Source organism: Armigeres subalbatus, chromosome 2, assembly GCF_024139115.2.
Source record: "Armigeres subalbatus isolate Guangzhou_Male chromosome 2, GZ_Asu_2, whole genome shotgun sequence".
NCBI classification, from domain to species: domain Eukaryota; kingdom Metazoa; phylum Arthropoda; class Insecta; order Diptera; family Culicidae; genus Armigeres; species Armigeres subalbatus.
Genome location: NC_085140.1, coordinates 102,713,555 through 102,730,188, shown reverse-complemented (window position 1 = coordinate 102,730,188; position 16,634 = coordinate 102,713,555). Strand labels below are relative to the sequence as shown.

Sequence of the window (16,634 nt, the reverse complement as noted above, 5' to 3'; positions counted from 1 at the left end):
AGCAGTCAGCAGTCAGCAGTCCTTTAGAACAACGGCGATAAAGTTGAGAGATTCAGAGTTCTATGAACCGAGTTTCCAATCGCTAGCCCCTTGCTTTCATATCCGTGAGGAAAATATTATTGAATCTCGAATATTCATTATCCCAACGAAAACAATAATTAAAAGAGAACCAGACAGAGGACGGCTACTTCGTGAAGGCCACGATATTCAGGCAGTACGTGGTGGACTCTGACCTGGTGTAATTACGATGTAGCCAACCATATATCCTGATAGTGCAGGGTAGGATTTCTTGAGAACTTGATGATTATGGTTAGATGAGACCTCGAGGCAATTACGCCAGGAATCGACACCATACTTCGTTTTCATCATAAAAAATACACAACTTAGTGATGAAAATCATACAATTTTGATCGCACCTTTATTATTTTTATTTCATAAAGTATAATATGTTTGTAGATAGTATATTTATACAGTTGAAAATTTAAAACTTAGTATTAAGATAGGAATAAAAGGGCAATGATTTGCATTAGCTTATCGGAATTATCAACATAGCACTGTGTCAATTGGTGGGCTGAATAATCTCTTGATCAAGGAAAATAATCTGCAAATATTGTTGAAGTAATTAGTGTGTAATAATTCCATTGTGCAAACAACGTTTGTTTATTCAGATGTTCTACATCTACATCTAAGGGCTGTGTTGCAATACCAACTCTGCGCTAAGGCACTAATTTAACAATCGGACTTGTTGGTATTTATTAATTGCAATTATTCACGTAATCTCAGCATTTTTAGGGACAATAAATTAAAAACATGCCGTACCCTGAGCGTATGCACTGGATACAAACTTTATGAATTATGAATAGAATTCGAATTAACTACTATTTTGCAACTACTGCAAAACAACAAATTTACGCAGGCACAAAAGACACAACGGATTGTATGTTTCAAGCCTGTGCAACATTGGTGTTTTACTCTATGATATCCAGGATCCGAATTCTAAGAATTTCTATCGTAACAATGTCTACAACCTACAAATTATTATTTTGCACTCCGCGAATCTTTTCAACAGCAAGACTCCTTTTTGATTCGCAATCAGGAAACCGTCTTATTTTTATCGTCATGCACTTTCTGACCACTGACGACGCCGGATGACGTCGCCAAGTCCTTGTTTTTAGTCTTGTTTATTATCCGGCTACGTTCCTCCCGCATCAGGTCCCTCAGGGAACGAAGCTTGCTCGGGCTGATCACATGCGACGACTTCTTGAGAGGGCTTCTCTTTTCGGGACTTTTATTCTTCTGCTCCGCTTTTACCCTCGTTCCGTTCAACAACTGGGAAAGATCCAACGAGTGCCGCCGAGCGACTGTCGGTAACGATGGAATTGGAGCTGATTTGGGCATCGGTGGCGGTTTGTTTACCTGTTTGGGTGCTGTTTTGGGAACGGGTTTGGATGCTGGCTTGGGTGAAAGATTATGTTTACTTTGCTCTTTAAGTTTTAGTTTTTGTAGCTTCTTCCGTGGCTTGGTTCTTAGCTTCGACTGGGGGAACCGTGAATTGACCATGTTGATCCTCAAATGCGACAATAACGATTTGAGTCGTCTTTCTTGCGGAGTTTCATTGTCTGCAGGGGATTCGTGCTTTTCTTTTGACTCACTAGTTTTAGTCGGGTTGGGTTGCGAGTCGATCTTTTCCACGGATTTGCTCGCGTTCGTGGACAAACTACTGTTGGACCCAAGGATATTTTGCACATAATCATCATCGCCTTGTAGGCTGATGTTCCGACTGTTTACCACCACCATTGCACTGTCGCGGCCGTTTTTGCTGGAACTTGGAGACGAATCGATCGCAATGTTTTCGGTGCTATTAGTTTTCTCTGATGCGACATGGGGCGACGGTAGCGCAACCGGTGCAGTTCCGTTGGCCATCGTGACGGAGCTTAATGGAGATATAGTCGAATTGGAAAGAAGATCCCCTGGTTCCGAAGATGGCTCTACCGTTTCCGGAGTTTCCACTTTTATTCGAATGGGCACCAGTCGTGGCTCGAATACTCGTCCGTTGGTTTTCAGGCCTCCATGACTTGTTGATTGTGGGACTTCAAAAACCGACGATGACGATGTTGAGTTCAAACGCTGATTTGCCCGATTGGATGCTGGTAGAAGTCGTTCCGGAATGGCGATTTGGTCCGCGGCTCGGATCGCCGGTAACGCTCGGATGTCCTTCATTATGTCGATGCCATTTTCGATCAGGTACTGCCGCAGCTTGGTGTCTGATTCAGTGGCTTGTCGTTTGAAGTTGTACGCGACGTTGAGCTGGACGATGCAAAGATCGCAAATCATAGGCGGGAGATTTTCCATTTCATCAACCTGAAAGAAAGTTAGAGAAGTACTGATTAGAGTACTACTGATTCACGTAAAGCATTTAAGAAATATTTTAGAAGGTTTTAAGAAATAGATAAAGATTTTTTTTGCTTAAAAATAATATTATGAGGGAACAAAAAAATTAAATTCGCATAATTTCGTAGATTCGCAAATCATTCTTTAACAAATCTTTTTTTTTACGGAGAGGAGTAGGACATAATTCAATTAAATATTTGTAACGGCCTAATCCATCCAATTTCCATCGTTCACACCACGAAAATCGGAAGACTGCGGTGGGCCGGGCACGTAGCCAGAATGTCGGACAGTAATCCGATGAAAATGGTTCTCGACAACAATCCGACGGGAACAAGAAGGCGAGGTGCACAGCGGGCAAGGTGGATCGATCAGGTGGAGGACGATTTGCGGACCCTCCGCAGACTGCGTGGTTGGCGAAGTGCAGCCATGGACCGAGCTGAATGGAGAAGACTTTTATGTGCAGCACAGGCCACTCCGGCCTTAGTCTGATAATAAAAAAAACCGGCCTAATCTCGAGTAAAAAAAACTTTTGAATCGTTTAAATCTAATTCGTTTTTGTTTCATTTTAGATTTAAAAAACCAACCAATAATTTAATTATTCATTTACCTCCACACTATTTTTTTAGGTAGGGGAAAATACCTATTCATGGCAGTCTTAGACATTCGCCAAATTGAATGATAGAAATAATGAATAATTACACCAAAACACAGGTACAGTTCAACTGGTATACATTTGTATGCTCTTTCTTTGATGATTGGTGTTCACTAAATATAACAGCTTTTACCACAAACTCAGTAAATTTAATATAAAGTAACAGGTCAACGTTCCTTCTATTGGCATAGCAATTTCTATTATCAGCAATGAGTTTGCTCCCTTTAGCAACTAGACTTGGAAGTAGAAAACTGGTAATGTATTGGTGCAAAATGCTGGTTGTTTATATCCTCCAGTAGTAAAATTCATTCATATTGATCGGCCGCACGCTCATCTCACTTCACTCAATTTTGGAACAAACTTTATTGTTTATCAAAACTGGCTTAAAACAAAACATGAATTTTTAGCCTTGGCATCAATTTTATGTCATGTAGGCAGATAGGCAAAAGCATTTAAACACATTGTAAAACAAATTTAACCCTTATGCGGCCAACAAAAAACAGACGTGAATGACAGACAGGGTACCCGTTATATTGACATTTTCATAACTTTTACTATTTTCAACCTATTTGAATAATGTTGGCCATTTTGGAGAAGGGAACTTATGTGCTTTTTGTCCGCTGCCAAGATTTACATGTTTTGTTTTTTGTAATGCCTTAGAGTCTACACGCGTAAGCAAAAGTCTATCAACCAGTTTCAAATATACAACTTGCTCTTTGCGGTCCTTACATGATATGTTTGTTTCATAAAAAAATCATTTAAAAATATATAATTAATCAATTTTAGGTGAAACGAAGCTCGTCGGTTCTGGTAGTATAGTATATTAACAATATATTCTACCTCGTGAGTCTTCATATGTTGGATAATGAGCAGCACTGTCCTATCCAGCCGCTGGAGCCACCCCATTCTTACACTACGTTTCACAGTTGAATAATAGATAATACCCTAAAAGCAGGCAATTATTTATGGTTGAAAAGCGCTATGTAGGAACGGGAATGGTTATGATTTTTTTGATGAGCTTGGAAAATATGAAGGTTGCAAAAGGAAAACGGTCCTGTCAGCCACATAAGGGTAAAAATACTACGGTGTTGCTATCACTTTTGATATAATTTGTGGTCTGCGTAAAAATCTGAATAGAAGCATTTGTATTTGAACACTTTTTTTAAATAAATGCCATCGCCGGATATTTTGTTCGTATTTTTGGTAAAATCAAATTACATGGAATTGTGCGTGGTATCTTTTTAGCGTGTGTTTGATATGCTCACAAACACATTCTCTCGCTCTATTCCGAAGTGTGCTGCTGTCAAAGAAAACGAACAGTCCCGATTTTATTTATGTCGTTTTCGTTTTTGTGGTGTAGCTACACCGGAAAGTGCATCTTTTTGCACCACATAAACGAACATTTTCAGTGCAGTCCCAATAAGATTGCAAAAGTATGTGTGACATCGGTCATCTTCCATGCTTCTGTCATATTTGTTTTTGTTCTTGCTGCCTGCTTTGAAATATGTACGTTATTCCAATCATTCTTGTTGGGCTTAAATTGAAATTGTATGAATAGTGTCTTTTTAAAAAAAAAAGACAGAATCACCGTCTTCGACCAGAGGTCGCACAGACTGAACACTTAACATTTAGCATTAGACAACGGACAAGGACATTTACACAACACCCAGTGGACCAGTGGAGAACTTTTCGCTTTACGAAAAGTTTTCTCCTTACCGGGGCGGGGAATCGAACCCACACTCCACAGCACATGCGTTTAGACGATTGACGTCGCTAACCGCACGACCACGAAGCCCACGAAACTCTTAAAGACATTTTACTTTTACTTTCTGTTTAATTGCTTCGATTATCTAAAGCTGAACACAGTACTCACTGTCTGACAGATCATAGTGCTGTCCAATGAGCAGCTCGAAGTTGCTCGAAGTTGTTCCCGTCCTGCTTGTTCTTTTTTGTCAACAAATGGGCATGAGCAGGACAGGGAGAAACTTCGAGCTACTTCAAGCTCTCATTGGACAGCACTCATGAAAACGATGCATGATATTTCAAAACGAATCAAATATTACAAAATTTCACAACCAATAATTCATTAAGAGCTTTTTTGTTTCTGATAAAAGTATTTAAATATACAAAAGCATATTCCAATAAATCACAATACAAAACTACAAGTAGATTGATTTTTGGGTTTTCATTGGGAATTCTTGGGCCATTTCAGGTTTTTGAGAAGAATGTTGGATTCTGAGGGAAACGTTTTCACTAATCCTTAATTTGCTATTATATAACAACTATTATTGCGGCGAACTTAGTTTCGTAAGAGACATACATTTTTCTTAGCATTCACAAATTAAGTAGAAAGTAGAATGTGTTATAAATGAAATTAATTCCCAAAGTTTTCCAGTTTTATAAAATATTGCTTTGCAAAGATATTTATTAAACGAATTAAAAAAGCTCGAATCAGTTTATACATTCTAAACTCGATTCTAAACTAATCTTGTTATACATGTACATTCGTGATATGCTGAAATGACTATTAGCATTTATTATAATAAATATGATAAAGAGTAACTTGTAACTAACCATTTGAACATGTGTACTGCGACTTTAGCATTGCAATTCACAAATTATGTTCAATTATGCTAAATATGCTCAACTACGTTTTCAATTCCATGGATTAACCAGCAAAGGCTCAACTAAAACGTGGCCCATGTAATAAAATGTGAGCTAGCAAAGCAAGACTGTAATTATTGCTATTGAGTCATTAGATTCTATAAGATAATAAAAATCAACAAAATCTCAATAGATCAAAGCTGAATATTCAAAATCTGAAAATGTTGTAAAAATCCTTTGCAAATACCAAAAACTTGAAATTCAAAAGAGTTTATGGAATGATTCTTCACCTCAAGCTAGCTGATTTTTCCAAAAGATACTTCGAAGAACAAGTTCTGATATTGGTTCAAAATTTTGGAACTATTTTCAAGTTCCACAAAAAAAACTTGTTTATTAGAATAATTTCATGACTAATATATATTCAAACCGATGGTCAAGGTAACGAAAGTATAAAATTTAATAGTAGGAACATGAATTAGTACAATACAACTGGCTGAATGTAAGCAATTTCTTTTACCTTGATTCATCGCCTAACTTTTATAAACTAATCGATTAGTAAATATCCTCCTTTTATGACATACTTAAAACTACATTTTTATTTATTTTGCATTAGATAAATAGAATTAAAACGCGCAATTACCATTCCCACTTCATTAAAAAAAATCTAACTCTAACTCTAAACGCGCACCCGGCACATCAAAACCAAAGTCAAAACAAAACAGAATTTGACAGCAACAAGCACGTGACATGCGGCTGTATTGGTAACACCACCATTCGAACAAGCTACACTCTCGATTTTATGCGTGGTACACTTTCCGTACGGTGCACGAAAAAGTGGGGTTTGAGTGTAGAGCGAAAACCAAAAACGAACAATTTCAGTGCAGAAAGTGTACACCCGGTGCAGCTACACCGCAAAAACGAAAACGACATTAGTGAAACAAAGAGCAAATATGTAGCATTAGCATTAGCATTGGCATTGTTACGGTGTAATTCGTAGATTGGACACTAGTGATACTCATGTTTTTCTTTTGAGATCCTTATCTAGAATGCTATCAGAAATCAAGAAGGGGAGTGGTCCTTGATTCCAGTCTTAAACAAAAATAACAAAAGCATGAGGATTACTACTCCTGGCCATGCCCATCTTCACCGTAACTAGGGAGAGGAAGAAAGTGTTGATGTAGTACTTACTTAACGAGGGGGGGTGTTGAGGATCATCCTCAGGAATTTGTTTTGGACCCGTTGAAGTTTGAGGTGGTGGGTTTTAGCGCAGCTCTCCCAGACCGGCATGCCATATTCGATCACAGGGAGGATGATTTGCTTGTAGACAGCAAGCTTATTTTTCAGGGACAATGACGACCGGCGGTTGATCAAAGGGTACAGAAGTTTCAACAAAACGTTACACTTTGTCACCGTTTTGTCAACCTGTTGCCTGAAAATAAGCTTGCTGTCGAGGGTCAAGCCAAGGTAGCCGGCCTCATTGGCCCATTCCACAGTCGTGCCATTGAGGATGATTTTACAGTCCCAGGCGGAACAAGTTTAGGGGATTTGGAGTGGGGGAAAATGATGACCTGGGTCTTCGCCGCGTTGATACAGATCTTCCAGCTGGTGAGGTACTCTGTCAGGGCATCCAGGCCTCGTTGGAGTTTTGCCACTAGCGCTCTGATCACTCTACCGTTGTAGACGATGGATGTGTCATCTGCGAACAGAGACAGAATGCCGCCTTCTGGAGGTTCTGGCATGTCGGAGGTGAACAGATTGAAAAGCAGGGAGCCAAGGATACTGCCCTGGGGGACGCCTGCGACGATGTTGTGCGCATTGGAACTCGCTCCGCTGATTGAGACCCGGAATGTCCTTGCCGACAGGTAATTGTTGATGATTTTCACCAGGTAGCTGGGAAGATTGTAGCGTTGTAGTTTGTACACCAGGCCATCATGCCATACATTGTCAAATGCCTTCTCGACATCGAGTAAGGCCATGGCGGATGTTTTCGAGACAAACTTGTTCCGTCTGAGGACGTTGGTAACTCGGGTCAGTTGGTGTACAGTTGACCGACCGCGTCGGAAACCAAACTGTTCCTCGAGCAAGATGTTGAGATTTTCGGCAGACTCAAGTAACCGGTGATGAATAGCTTTTTCGAATAGCTTGGATAATCCTGAGAGAAGGCTGATGGGACGATAGCTTTTGGGGAAGGAAGGATCCTTCCCAGGCTTCCGGATGGGGATGACTTTCGCTGACTTCCAGGCCAATGGGAAGTAGCTGAGCCGGAGACACTGATTGAAGATCAGCGAAAGGTGCTCAAAGAACGAAGCACTCATGTGTTTGAACTCGAGGTTTAGGATGCTGTCGAAGCCTGGGGCCTTCATATTCTTCGATGATTTGATATAGGCCGTCAATTCGCCAGCTGAGATCTCCAACTCCTCCGAGAAGTCGTTGGGAATCAAATGGATGTTGTTAGCATGCTCATTGACGGCTGCTTCGTGTGGACTGACGATGTTCTGCCCAAGATTGTGTGAGCTGACGAAGTGACGACCTATTTCAGCGACCTTCTCTGCAGGAGTTATCAAGCGATCCTTAGAGCCATTATTGTCTAGTGGGATCAAAGGTGGAATGGGCCGAGGCTTGGATTTTAGAATTTTGGTCATTTTCCAGAACGGCTTAGCATAATCTGGGAGAGTGCGGATTTTATTCGAGAAGTCGTTATTTCTGAGGTCCACCATTCTGGCCTTGATAATTTTTGTGATTCGATTTCAGCGTGCCTTAAGCTCAGGCAGTCCAGTACGCTGAAACTGCCTGCGAGTGACATTCCGCAATCGAATCAAATCTTTGGTGAGTGTATCGATGTTTGAGGAGTTGCTTACCTGCCGAGCCGTCGGTACGTGTTGCTCTCGGGCCGCCGTGATCGCCTCTTCGATAGCGCACAGCTGGCGGTCGATACTTTCCGGCGTCTCCGGACGCACCTCGTAGTCGACGGTGTTATCGACGCACTGCTGGAAACGCTGCCAGTTCACTTGGTGGTAGTTCCGCCGTAACTGCTGGTGCCGATTGACCGAGGAGCCCAGTTCCGCCACCACCGGATAGTGATCCGAACTGAGCTCCTGGTATACAACCGGCTGCGAGACGTGGTCACTCAGGTTTGTTACGTAGAGGTCGAGCGTTGCGTGGGCACCGGACCGACTCAGCCGAGTGGGGGAATCCGGGCTCAGGATCGTGTAGTGGCCTTCCTCCATATCGTTGCTCCAGATGGTGCCGTTTCGATTGCCGCGACTGTTGCCCCAGGCTTGATGTTTGGCATTCAAGTCGCCGGCAATGATATACTGGCCTTGCCTCCGCGTCAGCTTGACGATGTCCCTCCGAAGGGCAGCCGATGATCCATCGCCGGCTTTGGCCTGCGTTGGACAGTACGCCGCGATGAGCGCGATTGTGCCGACCGAAGTGGTGATTTCGACACCGATGGCCTCGATGACACTGAGCTGGAAGCTTGGAAGCAGACGACAGTTGATGTTGTAGCGAAGAGCGATGGCCACACCACCTCCCCTGGTCGGCCGGTCGAGTCGCACGATGCGGAAGTCCGGGATGTTGATGTTCACCTCCGGTTTTAGGTGCGTTTCGGTGATGAACGCCACGTCTATTTCCTTCTCCTCAAGGAAATCCTTCAGCTCGATTGATTTGCTCTTTAGTGAGCAAGCGTTCCAGTTGACCAGGCCCACCCTAGCAGCCATTTTCAATGATGAACATGCCAAGTGTGAAGACCTGGTCGAATCGGGTTTTGCAGCCGCGCAGTCGAGTGGCGAGCTGCGCGAAGATCGGCATCAGTTGCTCCGGAGTGTACAGCGGGGCAGATTCTTCCGGTGGGACGGCTTCGTTCTCCGACTGCCGACGGAACCCAGGAGGAGGAAGCGGGGGCCATTCGCTGATGGATGCTGGAGCTGGAGCTTGCAGCTGCCGCTGCCAGTCGCTTGTGCGGCTGTAGCGGTGGGAGTATTGGAATCACACGACGGGGAGCCGGGATGGCTGGAAAGTTCACCTCGTTGATTACAGGAACACGGTTCTTCTTCGGAATGGTCCTGGTGGAGGCCTTCTTCCGGATTTCCAGGAACTCGGCTCGCTTTGGGCAGCCCTTTGTGGTGGCCCGATGTTTGTCGCCACAGTTGGCGCACTTGGGATCGGCCACCTCCATTTTGTCGCACTCGTCCGTCGGATGGGGTTCACCACACTTGTTGCAGCGCGGCTTCATGCGGCAGTTCCTGGTGCCGTGCCCGAAATTGAAGCAGTTGGTGCATTGCGTGACATCGCGGTGCACTGGCCGATATCGCTCCCAGTCAACGACGGTGTAATTTATAACGCCAACCAGCTTCAGGTCCTTCCAGGTAGTGGAGCCGTGCTCCAGATGGATCAGGTAAAGCTGGTCGCGATATTTCCTCGCCTTGTCGTGACGAGCGATCTTGTGGACTGCTACTGGCTTTAGTCCGCAACTTTCAAGCTCTGCTTGGAGCTCTTCCTCCTTCATGTCGTGAAGTCCTCGCAGCAAAGCCTTGAGCGGCTTCGTGCCGGGGTGGTCATGAGTGTAGTACTCATACTTGTGGACCTCGAGGAACTCCACGACGGATTGATGATGGTCCCTGTTGGCTGGCATCACTTTCACGCCCTCGCTGCAGAGCCGAAAAGTACATTTCAGCCCCTTAGCGATCAGCTGGCGAATTTTTGGGCGTAAATCCGGCGGATCGCCCTTCACAAACACGGGCGGGCACTTCTCCTTCCGCTCCGGTTGCACCTGCGGCAGCTGCGATTGCTGCTTCTTCCTCTTTTTCGGCGGATTGCCGGCGTCATCAAGCGGCAACGGCGAAAACACGTTGCTCTGCAAAAGCTGCTTGGATGGGTTACCCGCGCCTCCAAGAGCAGTGCGCTTAGGCACTTTTCCAGCGACCGAATCGGCCACCGAGTCTCCCATGACGGGTCCGGGAGAAAATAACGCCAACGCGACAAGCGAAAACGTAAACAGCGAAAGAACGAGAAAAAACACTTCGAAAAAATGCGCGAGCAAAAAACACGTCCGTACGTGTTGCTGTCTCGAACTGGAATGATGATTATGAGGGTGTCGCTAAGTCGGTGGCCTCTCGTTAAGTAAGTACTACATCAACACTTCCTTCCTCTCCCTAGTTACGGTGAAGATGGGCGTGGCCAGGAGTAGTAATCCTCATGCTTTTGTTATTTTTGTTTAAGACTGGAATCAAGGACCACTCCCCTTCTTGATTTCTGATACCATTCTAGATAAGGATCTCAAAAGTAAAACATGAGTATCACTAGTGTCCAATTTACCAATTACACCGTAACAATGCTAATGCTAATGCTAATGCTAAAATCCGTTTTCGTGCATTAGCTGCAACAGCTGGTCCCGATCGATTGTATCATATGCGGCTTTGAAGATGATAAACAGATGATGTGTGGGCACGTTGTATTCGCGGCATTTCTGCAATACCTGACGTGCGGCGAACTCCTGGTCTGTGTAGAGCGTTCACCCATAAATTACGCCTATTACTGCCCCACGAACTCCCTTACAATTGGTGGTAGTCGGCGGCATACAATTTGGGTAAGGTGACCAGACGTCCCGCATTTCGCGGGACTACAATAGCTTCCATTGATCCGTCCCAACGAAATGCTCATGTGTTGAAGTTTCTGTCGGATTTATATAACCCAGATAATTTCTCCGAGGAACTTGAAAAAGAACTAAAGCAGTTTTGCAAATTATTTTCTTTGAGAATTGATCAAAAATGGTCACAGAGCTTTCGATCATCCGAAAAAAATCGAGAAGCAAAACGCTCGCTGGTTGTCTTCGTTGGTAAATCTTCCTCACTATCCGAATACAATTATTGAAGGAATTGCCGAGTCTTCATTCAACATCGCGAAGGGAAGACCTCAAAAACCATTTCAGGAATGTTCAAATATAACAAAGAAACAATAATAAAGAATCTGAGGGGCTAGCATTTGTGGCCAATATATCAAGTAGCTCAAGCGCAAATCAGGATAAGGTTATGGCAGTGGCACAAGCACTGGCGTTATACTTTGACTTGGATTTATCCGAGAGAAAGGACAATCTGCTTCGAAGTACTTTAAACGAGGTACATGCAAATCTGCTTCCTAGTCTTTACGCGTTGAAACGTCCGCTGAGGTTGATTGGCAAGACCTAATGACTTGCACCTCGCTAAGTATTATGCAGCAACTTTTGATAGAGAGCTCAAGGACAGTAAAACTTGTATGCAAATGGGCTTTTGATGGAAGCTCAGGACATAGAACCTACCTAATCTAATCTAATCTCATACTTGCGCAGCCAATACTTGAAAGCATCCTGGAAAATGACGGTTTCTAAATTCCGTCATTTTTCTTTTCATACGGCCAGGCCAACTACGCAGTATGTACCGCAGAGATGATTTCTAGATACTGAGCGACTTCAGAATTTGTAAACCCTTAAAGTCGATCCATACCATGAAATCGAGGGATAGGAAGAAAACGTGGACCTTCCGTACCAAACGCTTCCAGTTAGTATAAATAATAATCAAATATTATATTAATGAATTTTTCGTTGGGAGCGAAGCTATTTAAAAGTTATGAAATGCTCCATTCGGCAAGTGATGGTTAACGTCGTGTTCAGAATAACTACGTTCACTATAAATAAGAAAAGAAGAAGAAAATCATCATTAGTAGACGGTAACGTCAGCTTCTTTCCTCGGTAACAGATGTGATGACAATTCTGAAAATAAAAGAAGCGCTAGCACAGCATTAGAAGATTGAACACTTTAATTATACTCATGTTATTTTTGAAATGCTTTTCCAGACTGCTATCAGAAATCAAGAGGGGTTAAATCCTTGATTCCAATCTAAGAAAAACATTACAGGGACATGAGTATTACTATCTGCGGTTGGGAAGCGTCTAGGAAGTTGGAAGGAAGGATTAGTGTAGTATTTACTTAATGTTTTACCGACAATGTCATAAGCACTACAGAATTGGAAATTGGGGAAGGTTTTCGTTGGGTCAGGATTTGCCTGTAGCTGGCAATGTGACCGTGGTAGATCTTACCCCGTAACACACCACGTAAAGGTGTCTACCCAGCATTACGGGAAGGAAGCTCAGGACATAGAACCTACACACAAAAATTGCCGAAGGCTGAGAGCTCAAATGAGAGCCGAACTTGGATTTTTTTAACAGATTCCAGTGATTTTTGATACCGTCGTTAAAAAAAAACAATTCCTCAAATCATTTATAAGGATATCCTGATTCTATAGTATAAAACATTAGAGCTGGCGTTTACGTCACTGATCAATTGGAAATTGGTCAATTGTTATAATAGAAACTGTTACCATACGTCATATTTTTCGTAAAAAGATCCTGATTCTTTGTGGCATATCGTAAAATCTGGCGTTTACGGCATTTATGCAATTATCTATTCAACATAGGTCAATTACGCAAATATTAGTTTGTATTATAAGTGACAATTTTCCCATGGAAAATGGATCTCGATTATACGAAGCATATTATATGTTATGAAATTTGGCGTTTACGCCACTAATGCAATTATCAATTTAACATAGGTCAGTAATGCAACTAATAGAAAAACTAGTTTACAACCATTTTCCCAAAGACACCATTGAGTTAGAACGTGTAGAATGTAAGTTATGATTTTTGTCCCGTAGCTCCATACGTTCGAAGCACTGTGGGCCGTCGTGTCAGGGCTGTTTAGCGTCCCACCTAACACCAGGACTTGGGCTTGTGCGCTTTGAACGGCACACGGTCGCCCTTGGACATAATCCCTGCTGCCCCGAGATATAGACATGCCGTATCTAAGTTTTACCATAAAGTCAAAACCCTTGACAAAATGTAAAAATTATTAAATGGATGGGTTTCATTGAAATTTCTTTCGATATACCTACCATTTTTTCGTAGTTACCTATAAAAAATAGACATTTTTCAAAAAATGCGTCGGGGCTACCCATAAACGTCATTTTCTAGTGTTTTTCTTTTATTACGAGCCAAGCGTTTTTTTGAAGGTTGTGCTCCTAACTTTCCTGATTTTTTGTAATTTTGAGCGCCCTAATATCTATATCCTATATACATAAAAATGAGTTTCTGTCTGTCTGACTCTTATAGACTCGAAAACTTCTGAACCGATAAGGGGTAAGGCCGGGTAAGATTCTTAAGATGGTGCTTGAATTCCACTAGTAACGGAGTTATAGCTATAGTTTTAGTAACTAAATGACTAAATGATAACAAAATTCCAATCATTTAGTTTATGTAACTGCAACTAGCGCTATAACTCCATTATTAGTTGAATTCTTTCAACGGACCATTAGGCAGAGTTGTGGAAAAACCTTCGCATTAGAAGTCATTTTGAAAGTCAGCTTCTGGAATGAGTTATTAATGCTGCAGCTGCAATGAGCAGCTCGAAGTAGCTCGAAGTTGTTCCCGTTCTGCTCGTTCTTTTTTGTTAACAAATGGACATGAAAGGGATGGGAAGAACTTCGAGCTACTTCGAGCTGCTCATTAGACAGCACTATTGACAAACTACTAAATGATCGAACCCAAATTACTAAAACGATCGATAAAATCCTTGGAAATAATCAAGCAAATGAAACCAAATCTGGCATGTGGAGTTTTCGGAAGAGAATATATGTTTCTATGGTAGTTCGAAACCCATCTCTCTTCTAGAAACGGAGGCTCCCATACAATTGAAGCAAAATTTCCTGCATAACTCGAGAACTAATAAGAGAATAAATCAATTTTAGGCGAAGCTAACTTCGTCGGGTCTGCTAGTATATAATACAAATCAAGGCCGGCTTAACCTAAGCAAAAGTTCTGTAACTGGTAGGCTGTCGTAACAAATAAATATACTTATACCTACATCATATTGTATTAAATCCAAGTCGTTGCAGAAAACAACTCGAAATTACATAAAAAGCAAATTCGTTTATTTCAACAAACAAGCTACAGAATACCAACAAGCAGAATTTGAAAAAAAAACTTGGCATCACAGCTAAAAGAAAATGTTCCACCATATTCGTTTTCCCGCACTTACCTTCAGCAGCGTCACGTAGCGTAGCTTTTCCGAGATGCGATTCAGCGACGAAACATTGTACAATGCGTCGTTTGTGACGGTTTTCTGGAAGATGTGCCTCGAACCCTCCGTCAGGCATATTCGGCAGATTTTCGCCAAATTTTCATTCATTTCTTTTACATTCACTGCTTTCTGACAAAATGTCGATAACTGGTTACTACCGCAAAAACACTACTTCTTGATGCGCCTACAAAACACAGCCACAGCCTACACCGCGACTGGAAACAAGACTGCTGTCAATATGCGATGGAATGTAATACGAAAGCAGGGAAACGCACGAATATGACCCTTGAAGAAGAATCGCACGAGCAACAATTTCAGGGTCGGTAGCGGGTTTAGATTATTTACAAAATAGAATCTTGACTACATTCTACTTCAATTCACTGTCAAGTGGCCGATCCAACTTTTACACATTATCAATGGATTCGTTTTCTACTCTATCTAGCTGTAATTCAAATAAATAGCACGAATGTGCAACCAAAATTTTCCTAAACGTAAAAATTTCAACCAATCAAATAACTGAAATCTCAATTTAGAATCATCTGTGAGTTGTAATCTAATTAACTTTCAGAGCCTTCAATCCATTTCATGTCTCAGGATTATTCACTGTTTCTAAAATAAAATCAAATATTTGTTACTCAATTGCGAAGTAAATAAAATTTTAATTTAATTAGCCTGATTATTAGTTTTAAACTGACAAGCAGGCTTGTAAAATGTCATCTGCATGTCATTTGACTAAATTGTTCATAACTTTCTTTAGAAGCCAAATTTATTCCATAATTTTAGATGAACTCATAACGCTTGAGTAGGGCTATATTTTTGTCCAAGGGTACATTGCTCTGAATATAACATCTGAGGTTGGAGAGTAAAAACTCCCCAAAATGTCACGTGTCATTTGACATAATGTCATTTGAATGACATTTTGCCTCCCACGCCCCAGATTACATATTTACAGCTATGTCTTGTTCGACACAGTTGTAGGCACATTTCAGCGCTGTAAGTTCGTCATAAATCATAAATTGATAGCTACCTTCTGGAAAAAGTTCTGGGAAAATTATACAAACGAATGCAAATGACATTTTACAACACTGTATCACAAGTTTTCGTTTCATCAATTTCAAAGGACTGACGAAGAAGTTCAAGCTTCTGAAAAAGCTTTTCACTACCAGCCCTGGAATTGAGCGCGTTCAACAGCGAATTTTCTCCGTTTTCGTCTTCTTTTCACTGCGTCTTTCCGTTATTTTCACCAGACGTTGCCTTTATCACTGCTGCTCGTGTCCGTGCCCCTTCTGCTTACGAGGCAACGAAAAAAAAGTTCTCACAGGCTGCAAAATAGCGCGCTATTTTTTACTGCTGTTTGCCCAAAAAAGTTCTCCACGCATTAGATTGACTACAAAAGTTACCCCAACGCACTTTTCACGTATCAGGGATCACAGCTTTTCAATGAACGATTTTCCTTTAATTTTCAATCGCGATGACCTTTTCCTTTTTTCAACGTTTTAAATTCGAGAACACTCGCTTGCGTTGCTTTTGCACAAAACCACCTTCGACCGAGAACGTAATAAAATCCACTCGTTTTGATGACAGGCAGTGGAGAGAGCCGAAGTTGGAAACCGAAGCACACGGGGACAACGTGAATGTGTTTGTGTAAGCGCATGCTCCGAAAAGAGTGACATCTCGCTCACACAATGAAAATACTACATCGGTGCAAAAGAGTCGACGGTATAAATGGTCGGCCATGTTTTCTCAGCAGCTGACGATGGCACACAACAGCCCAGTGAGTTTGCACATAATATGTCATCAGTCAATCAAATAAGGATCCAGCAGCTTAAGGTACTGCTGTTGCAAACAGAACAATGGTCGATCCAAAGGGAGCCACTGCG

At 42.1% G+C, this 16,634-nt stretch overlaps 1 protein-coding gene across 5 annotated transcripts; it reads right to left on the bottom strand.

Annotated features, from left to right (window-relative positions):
- Nucleotides 1-404: 404 nt before the first annotated feature.
- LOC134210546 (probable LIM domain-containing serine/threonine-protein kinase DDB_G0286997) lies at nucleotides 405-16,323 on the bottom strand. Of its 5 annotated transcripts, none has more exons than XM_062686592.1 (3): nucleotides 16,165-16,323; nucleotides 14,713-14,969; nucleotides 405-2,361 (listed from the first exon to the last, which is right to left on the bottom strand). In XM_062686592.1, exons 2-3 carry the CDS (start codon nucleotides 14,860-14,862, stop codon nucleotides 1,093-1,095), a joined length of 1,419 nt encoding a protein of 472 aa, XP_062542576.1. In that variant the 5' UTR covers nucleotides 14,863-14,969; nucleotides 16,165-16,323; the 3' UTR covers nucleotides 405-1,092. The 5 variants fall into 5 exon arrangements, with proteins under 5 accessions (XP_062542576.1, XP_062542578.1, XP_062542580.1 ...); XM_062686594.1 differs by having other exon boundaries at nucleotides 16,155-16,322; XM_062686596.1 differs by having other exon boundaries at nucleotides 14,713-15,039; nucleotides 16,165-16,320.
- Between the last annotated feature and the right edge of the window lie 311 nt (nucleotides 16,324-16,634).